We start from the raw sequence: 9617 nt of genomic DNA on the forward strand, positions 1-9617 counted from the left end.
GCACAAGGTGGCTACGGGTCAGTACCGACTCGATGGCACTTAACAACAACAATGTACCCTAAAAAATACAACTGGTTTTTAAAGTAAAACCTTCAATGAGTTAAAAAAACCAACAACCGTCTTGTTCATTAGACATTCTGGATGTTACAGAACACACCTCCTAGGACGGAGCCCTCGGCAAACAAGTGGGATTGCTGTACGCCCCGCAGTCACCTAAGAGTGAGAAGAGCTCTGTCCCACAACTCACTCAGCGTTTTCAGGGACTCGGAAGAGGCCCATCTCCAAATCCATGGGGGCATTTTCTCGGCAGTACTCAAGATGCCTACTTGTTGATGGCTTATCAAAATTCACTGTTTTTAGGGTAACAGGTTCTGCATGCATCTGTTCCCTAAAAGGAATCCAAGGACTCCTTCTTAAAAGCATATGATTTCCCTTTGAAGACTAAATCTGTAAGTTGCATTTTCTTTAATATCCAATGGCTTCCTATGTAGCACCATTAGAAACTTTCGTTCATAAGAGATCTGTATAACAGCTGAAACTGAATCGATTGATGCACGTTAACTGGTTAAACACAGTGAGTCTACCCACACTTGGATTTTCAGAAAATGTAGCTTACAGCGGCACTTCTTACAAAGATTCCCAGACATCACTCAGAATCAGAGAACAACTCTTGAAAATGAGAAAACCAGACCCAAGAATGGATTTGAACCACCACCATTATTTCCCCTGAGATAGCAAGTGGAGTAATTCGATTTGGGAAAGAAAATGCTGACTGCAAAGTTGCATAACAGGGCAAGACCTGGAGCTGGCATTGAGACACGATCTTACACAATAATCGGTTTGACACACATCAAAGGTGTCCTCTAAAAAGTTCATATTAATATTTCAAAATAGCAATCCAGAAGGAGTGGAGGAAATGTACTACAAAACACGAGAACTTTCAAAAAGACCTATCAGTTCTTCCAAATCCACCACACTTTAGCCCATTGGTCTTCTCCGCTGGTTTGGACAATCCATTCTGAGATCACCATAATTGCAGCTTTTTTTGCTTCATGGCAGAGTTCCACGACAGGACCTTTGGAGCCTCTGGTGGGTTCCTCCCACCGCCACCACTTACTAGGTCCTGTGACCTTGTGTCTCCACGTGGCTTCACCTTCCCGCACTTACAGGATAACATGAGCACAACACGAGGCCATGCAAGCTGGAAGCACGGAAACCCAGGCTGCTTGCCTTCACCGTCTTGTGCTGCTATGAGAGGAATGCCACAAGTCGGGCGTCCATAGAAACGGATATTCTCAGACTAGGAGGCTAAAGTCTGAATCTAGGGCACCAGCTCCAGGGGACTGCTGTCTCCGTCACCTCGGGGGGCGGGGGGAGTCCTAGTCTCTCTCAGCTTCAGTTGGTTCCAGGGCTCCTTGGAGACGTTTATTTGGAAGTGAACTATGGACTGAGACTCCCCCCAACAAAAGCTCCAGGCACTAAAGCTCCAGGGGCTCCCTGGTTGGTGGAGTCAGTCAGGGCAGTGCACTCATTCTTGGGACACAGAAGCTTCAAGGTTGGAACCCTGCCCCCAAGACCTGGCACAGAGAGAGAAGCACTGCACAGGTGGCTGGTATTAGAACCGAACTGATCAGAACTTGTCAGTTAGCAGCCCAGCGCTTAACCCACTGAGCAACCTGGGCTCCTTAACAACCGTGCAATGTAAGTTGATGTATCTCTACATTAGAGACAACGGCACTGTGGCTTGGAGAAGGTAGCCACAAAACCAACACCTGGTGGAGCCAGGATTTTAGGAGCCCAAAGTCCAGACTCCAAAACACATGCCACTCGCAGCCCTCCCAGAAGTGACCTTCAGCCTGTGGCTGACATCTGTCACTCCTGCCAGGAGCTACATATGCTTGTACTGCCAGTCCCTGCACCAAATGCGACTGCTTCAAGTCCTTAATGTTTATGAGGGAGCGTCATACAGTTCCTGGGAAAACCAAATGAAAACCTACTGCAAGTTTCCACAAACTCATATATGCGGTCACATTCACGTGGTAATTACCTCATAGCAACTTGTTTCCACTAAAAGTTGTACTTAGGAGATCTCGTCATGTTAATAAATCTAGATCCAGTTCATTTTAACTGCAATGTAGTTTTCTATTTACACGACTAAATTTCAGTCTGTTGATCCAGTCTGCTACTAACCAAGTCCTCTTCTTGTGATCTGTAACTATGAACCAGGCCGCAATGACGTATGTGCTCATGTTTCTGCTAACACACAAGCACAAGAGCCACTCTAACCTGGGGGGGTTGGGGGGGGGGGCGCTCCACTTCCTGCTCCTTCACAGGAAGGTTTATTGGAACAGCCACACTAACTTGCTGCCGTCTTCTCCACCACAGGGACTGCAGTCTGGACCCTGGGCCCCTTCACTGGGGAAGTGGGTGCTTTAGATCACGCAGCCGGGCCTGAGACCTTAGGTCACTGATACGGACAGTTTCTCCTGCGGAGTTCAAACATTCAGGCTATTGGGAAGGTTGGGCAGGTTTTCAAATTCTCCTGAGAATGAGCATTCAGCCAGAGGACGATGGCTAACGAAAGGCACCCACTCCACGGCTCACCGAGTCTCTGTTCTGTCAGACATTCTTCCCAGCGCAAGGAAAGCCAACGATCCTGTTGTTGTTGTTGTTGTATGTGGTGGAGTCGACCCAGGAATGGAACGGAATGGAATCCCTCCCAGAGATTGTCCCAGGCTGCAACTCTCCTGAAAGCAGACTTTCTCCTGCTGAGCGTTTAAACACTGTGCCACCAGGGCTCCTTAATGCTGGTCCAGGTAGGCAGAAGCTTGAGAGGCCTTGCGATGACTTTACAAGTATGTTGTTGTCGTTAGTGCCAAGTCTGTTGGACTCAGCAACCCACAGGTCAGAGCAGCATTGCTCCACAGTTTCTGCGGCCGCATACCTTTACGGAAGCAGACAGCCTCATCTTTCTCCCAGAGCAGCTGGTGGGTTCAAACTGCCAACCTTTCCATTGGCAGCCCAGCACTTAGCCCACAGTACCACCAGGGTGCCTGGTATAATCACTCAAAAAGAAATGACTAAAAAGTTACATGAATTCTACTAACAAGCGACAAGGTTTCACCATTTCAGAGACTTTCGGGATGAGTGAAAATGAATTCTGGGCCCAGCATCCACACTATGTTGTTGTCACGAGAGCTGTCAAGTCCGTTCTGACTCACGCTGCTGTGAAGTGTACACCGACCTTGTAGTCGAGTGCTTATCCTACAGCCCCACACCAGGCTTCCTCACCAGCATGGGGCAGAGTTCACAGGATTCAGTTACCTCCAAGCAGGCAGTCCCGGGAGCCAGGCTCCCAGCTCTCAGGAGGGTGGGGCGCTGTCACAGGTGTGGAGGCCATTATGGAAAATAAAACAAACACAACGGAAAGCTGGCAACTAGAGCCAAGTGTTCCAATGGCTTCAAAACAATGACAAGTGGTTTTCATTGTCTACTTTTCAGCATTCTCCAATGACCATGTCACTTTCGTAACCGACAGGACAGTCTATTCTTTCTGAGAAGGCAGATTAGGACATGGTGACATCCACCTGTGGGGACCAGTCCCTGTGGACTCCAGGACGGGGGCCAGGCTACTGGTTCAGGCACCTGTGCTGCTTGGCTCACTCCCACTCCCTGCGGCCCTATCTGAGGGTCCTCCTGGGACCCCGGTCCTTTGGGAGGCAGCCCTTGTAACACAGGATAAAGGAGAGGCCGCTCCTGCGTGACTTGCAACAACCTTGAGCTGGACAAGGTGCCGTGGACTCAGCCTGTCCGCCTCTCTTGGTGGACTCTGAATCTAGTGAGCAAAGAGAGCGTCTCCCTATGATAAAGTCCGGCCCTGGTGCACGAGTCCCCTCTGTGGACACCTGCTTGTACCACCCTGCCCCTGGCTGAAGGTTAGTATGTACGGTAGTAACCTTCAGCTTTCTAAAGTAACAACAGTGTTATATGTTTTGTGCACTATAGATGCAGTACACTTTCTAACCCAAAACCCACATGGATGAACCTCAGCGGCCAAAAAATGTTAAGCTCCTTGTTGCCGAAGTCTCAGGAGTCTAAGACCAGAAGCCATACAGAGGGGATGGGAGACAGAAACCAGGGGAGTCTTTCTCTCAACGTTAAGTTCTGCTGACTGTCTTATTTATCTGTCAGTCCTGTGCCTCCCCTCCCATTTTCAGTTACAGTAAACAAGCCAAAGCAAACTCACAAACCAAAGACTCACAACTTGACACGTAGCAATCCACAACTGGGTGTCTTACTCACGGCCACCCTAGCCAGGTGCAGGGTACACACCAGAGCCGCAGGAAGTCGGGAAGACAAAGGGGTCCTGAGCATGAGGAAGACGATGGTCTGATACAGGTGGCAGTGTGCCACCAAGACACTGAGCCGACTCCACCTCCTAGGTACCCAGAGGGCAGCCTAGAACTAGTGTACTAGGGCTTCCAGATGGTCAGGCTTTACAGGACCACACAGCCTCAGCTTTCTCCCGAGGGGTGGCTGGTGGGTTTGAACCAACCTTGTGATTACTGGCCCATAGCGTAGTGGTTACGAATCGGGCTGCGAACCTTAAGGTCAGCGGTTCGAAACTACCAGCCGCTCCGCGGGAGAAAGATGAGGCTTTCTACTCCCGTAAAGATTTACACCCTTGGAAACCCTGTACAGGGTCGCTATGGGTCGGAACCGACTCAACGGCACTTAACAACAACAACAACAACAACCTATCGCACTAAAGATGACAAAGCAGAGCTGTCTCACACCATTTCCTAGCTGCAAATGCTGAGGAAGCAGCCAGCCAGCCCTTTCTTCTGCAGCATCAATGTTGTTGTTAAGTGCCATCTAGTCAACACAGACCCAGAGTGACGCTGCATGGAGTTTCCAAGGAACAGCTAGTGAGCAACATCAATGGGTAGATTCAAACTGCTGACCTTTAGGTCAAGCATTGGAAAACTGAAGATGCAGGTAGCGCAGTGGTTACGAATCGGGCTGCTAATCTAACGGTCAGCAGTTTGAAACTACCAGCTGTTCCGCAGGAGAGAGATGAGGCTTTCTGCTCCCATAAAGATTTACAGCCTCGGAAACCCTGTATAGGGTCGCTATGGGTCAGAACCGACTCTACGGCACATCACCAGCACAACTTCTCGAGGGAGGAGAATCAGGATCAATATCAACTCAAGGTAGATGCCTAGAAGGTGGAGATCAAACACACCTCCACTCAGCCGACTTTTTACCAATTCTGGAGCCAGCTGCCCCTCCCGCAGCGCTCTCTACTTCTCCGCTGGGCTTGATCACGTGTTGCAGGGATCACCAAGAGCTCACAAACTTCACAATCACGGCACGGAGTTTATTAGGAAGTGTTGTTGCTGAGTGCCACTGAATGGGTTCCAACCCATAACGACCCCATATAGGGTTTCTGAGGAGCGGCAGGTGAGTTTGAATTGCCAACCTTGTGGTGAAACTGACTTTGTAGTCGAGTGCTTATCCAACAGCGCCACCCCAGGAAAGTAACAGGCTACAGTTTAGGAACTCGTCTCCCTAACCCTGAGCCAAACTTCCTTCCTCAGCACTGTTTCTCCTCCGGGGTCAAGAGTCAGTGCAATGGCCACACAGAACTCAACCACCACTCGAGGGAACGGTTTAGTAGGGAAGTCTGCAGGTGGGATCCGGGTTAGAAACGCTCAGGGCTCAGCTCTTCAGTCAGGACAGCCTCGCCTTAGCGCTGCCCTCCGCCCAGCTCTGTTAGGGCTGCTGATGAATGTCCACAGGACACACCACTCCACCACATACGTCAGCCTGAAGGCACGGGCTCAAGCTCACAGGGTCAGCAAACCTACCCCCCAGCCCAATTAAGTACCTGGAGACTCCCCACGTTTCAAGCAAGCCTCTAGTGAGAACAAGTGTTAACAGCTCTTAAAGCACTTACTCCTCCAGAAAGTGGCTGAAAGCCCCCTACTCTGCCTTAAGCCCCTGCCTGAAGGCACTGAGCTCTCAGTCCATGGGTGGGCAAGCCTACTACAACCACCGAGGACTGGTCTCCTGCTGCTGGTTCCCTGCCACTCCCTGGCCATCTGACTCCATCTCCACCGATACCTCTCTCCTCCCTGTCTTCTGGTCTAGGGGGGGTTCTCAGCACGGAGACCCTGGGTCCAACAGCACCCTCCACTCTCAGCTCTTCTGCTTGACTCACCGACCTCCTCAACGTTCTAGACACCTACTTACATGGCCCCACTCCCCACAGAGGTGTCATGCATCTTATTTGCTGTGTGGCGCTGTAAGATAAGCATTCAACCATATAATCAGTTTTCATCTCAAGGTCAGTGGTTCAAACCCACCAGTCACTCCTTGGAACCACCTTGATGACACTTAACAACCTAAGCGTGATGGCTCTGTAGTTGATAAGCACTGGACTGTGGACTGCAAGGTGGGTGGCTTGTGCCCACTATCGGCTCCCCAGGAGAAAAATGAGATTTTTATTTTCCCACAAAGATTTACAGCCCCAGAAACGTGACACTGTCACTATGTGGAACCAACTTGACAGAACATAGCCACCATCACCACAGAGGACTCCTAGTGAGGCTCCATAGGATAAGCACTGGACTGCTAACCACAAGGTCAGTGGTTCAAACCCACCAGCTGCTTCTCAGAAACAGGGTCACTGTGAGTCAGAACCGACTCAACAGCACTAACAAGATCATGGCGGAATATAAAAGCGATCCGTCACAATGTGGGTTAACGCGCTGGACTGCAAAGTCGATTTGAACCTCAACGTCGGCAGTTCAAGCTCTCCTGCCATTCCTTGGAAACCCTATATATTGTCACTATAGCTCAGGAATCCTGGTGTGGCGCTATGGGCTAATGCGTCAGACTGCAAAAGTCACTTGAACTCCAAGGTCGGTGGTTCAAGCTCACCAGCTGCTCCTTGGAAACCCTACACAAAGTCGCTATGGGTCAGAATCGACTTTACGGCACTTAACAACAACATAGGTCAGAACCACCTCGACGGCACTTAACAACATCACAATGCACCACGCAGAGACCACTCCAGCCTCCCCAATCTAAAGCCAGATCTCCTGAGACTGGCCTGCCCCACCACCCACTCACACCACTCCTAGGCTACAACAGGACGGCCCCCGACCCCTAGCCGCCTTAGCCTTAGACAAGAACAACGCTGGCCCTCCAGGTACCATGGGCAGAAGCAGGCCCCGCTCCAAGCCCCCAAAGTGTCCTCCCACGTCATTATTTCATAAACGGGAGTTACCCTCTACCCCTCATCAGGAAGAACTCGCCCCCAAAACCTATGTCAGCTCGGAATGGGGATGGGTGAGCCCCAGACCACGAGCCCTCGCGTAGCCAGACCCCTGACCACTCGCCTCGCCCAGCGGCCTCGGCCCGCCGCCCGCACTCAAGCACCCGGGGCCCTGACCTTGCCGTAGCTCGGGGTCGTCCAGCACGTTGTAGGCCGCGTAGTCGCGCACGCCGTGCAGCCGCAGGATCTGCACCACGGCGTTGCTGAAGCCACACTGGGGCTGCTCCGGCGTCCCCTTGATGAAGACCACCACCTTGTCCTTCTTCACCAGCGCGTCCAGCTGCTCCGCTGAGCGGCCGCCGGTGTCCGAACCCGCCGCCCGCACGCCCGGGACCAGCAGGCCACCGCCGCTCGCACCGCGCCCCCAGCGGAGCAGAGCCGCCGACACTCGGCCCAGAGAGCCGCTCATCCCCGCTCGCTGGCCGGAGCGCTCGACGGCCGGCCCTCCGCTCAGCACCCGAGTGAGTCTGCCAATCACGTCACTCGTCCTGCCCCGACAGCTCGGAGGAGGTCCAGACGGCTGGGCCTCACCCCACAGCCTTTCTATTGGCTGTCGGCATGCGCTTTGTCAGATAATTGGAGGAACTAAATGTCCATCACACTCACGCTCCGAGGCTAAGAGAAGCGGAACAAGAGGCAAGATGACTTCCGTCCAAGAGCAGCCGGGCCTGCTGGGATACATCTGGACGCCTGAGAGCGACGCTTGGCCGAGTTTCACCGTTCCGCGGGACGCCGGGAAGAGGTCATATCCCAGAGGAAGGTTCCGGTTCCGGTGTTGGTGGCCATTTAGTTGCTATGACGACACGATTGGCGGCCGGGCCTGCTCCGGACCGCTGGAATAGCGGCGCGTCTGAGCAGGCCCGGGTCGCCGCTCCCAGCCGAGGTGAGTGGCAGAGGGGATCGAGGAGGGTCTCGTGGCTGCGGCGTGCGGCGCGCGCAGTTTCCTCTAAAACAACTCTTGCCTTCCGGAGTGCGTAAAGCGCTTGAATGGGGAATTGGGAAACAAACGTTTCCTGCACGTCCGGCCTGGCCCCGGCACAGATCTCCGCGGAGCCGCGGAGCTTGAAGTAGATCGAGCACGTGGGGTGCCGAGGACTGACAATCAGCCTCCTGGGACCCCTCATTTGCTCTGTGGTGCAGGTTGATTGTTCCTGGTTTGGTGATTTGCAGTGCGTGGGGCGGGGTAGGGGCTCCCTAGATCCGGGAACCCGCCTTCCGATCTGCAGTCCTGGAAGCATCCTGGGTTGCTGGTACCCTGGGTACCCCAGACTCGCAGAGAAAGCATAACTCCGGAGGAAGCTGAGGCATGCCTGCTCGAAGGTCAGCAGTTCCATGTGCAATGTTCCTCGGATAGCCACTGGTACTGTTCCCACGGTGATAATGACTGCGCCGTGTCATTATCGATCCACCAACAGTCAGAGAAACTTTGCAGTCGAGATATTGTTTAGCAGATGCAGTGGTTTCTGTTGGACACTAAGTACTGCTACAAACGGCCTTAAAGAAAGAAAGAAAAGGCTCAAATGATTTTTGTTTTCTTTTAATGGTTGCTGGACAATGTATATTTGGTTTCTCATTAAGACAAACTCTTGGGAACTTTCCCACAAAAGAAAAAAGTTAAAGGAAAGAAAGGGAGGGAAGGTGGGGAGAAAGGGGGGTCGGTAAAAAAAAACGGAAATGGAGAGTGGTGGGTGGTATATAGCTGGATTGTATATAGAAAAACGGTTGAAATGATAACTGTTCTGTTGTATATGTTGTTGTTGTTGTTATGTGCCGTGGAGTCGGTTCCGACTCATAGCGACCCTGTACAGGGTTTCCGAGGCTGTAAATCTTTACGGGAACAGACTGCCTCATCTTTCTCCGGTGGAGCGGCTGGTAGTTTAGAACTGCTGACCTTAAGGTTCGCAGCCTGATTCGTAACCACTACGCTACCAGAGACCCTTTTCTGTTGTATATAGCAACACAATAAATTAATATTTGAAGTCAAGTACTTATAGAGGGTTGCCATTGATACCTTGGGGGTATCAGCAGGTGAACCTTCAAAGTGTTCATTCAGCCTGGAAGTTGAACCTCTAAATATCAACTGAGGCGATTACCCAAAAGTGCTCCTCAGGGACCCATAAAGGAGCTTCAGAAAGTTCAAAGAAAAGTCATTATTTCTCATCCCATTTTTCCACCAACTCCTAGAAGTCCCCCCAGTGTTTTCACCCCATCATTTTTGCTCATTTTCTAACCTGAGGTCCAATGTTGGTCAGGTTCTTAAAGCATCTTTTTTGTT

General features: G+C 51.7%; 1 protein-coding gene across 1 annotated transcript in view; it reads right to left on the reverse strand.

Moving 5' to 3' along the window:
• Window positions 1-7795, reverse strand: part of GLRX5 (glutaredoxin 5) — an 11346-nt gene extending 3551 nt beyond the window's left edge. Inside the window, exon 1 of the mRNA XM_006839543.1 lies at window positions 7460-7795. Coding sequence (XP_006839606.1) covers window positions 7460-7751 — 292 coding nt within the window. The 5' untranslated portion in view covers window positions 7752-7795. The remainder of the gene's footprint in view (window positions 1-7459) is intronic.
• Between the last annotated feature and the right edge of the window lie 1822 nt (window positions 7796-9617).

This window comes from Chrysochloris asiatica, unplaced genomic scaffold (assembly GCF_000296735.1).
Source record: "Chrysochloris asiatica unplaced genomic scaffold, ChrAsi1.0 scaffold00025, whole genome shotgun sequence".
In the NCBI taxonomy this organism is placed as follows: Eukaryota; Metazoa; Chordata; class Mammalia; order Afrosoricida; family Chrysochloridae; genus Chrysochloris; species Chrysochloris asiatica.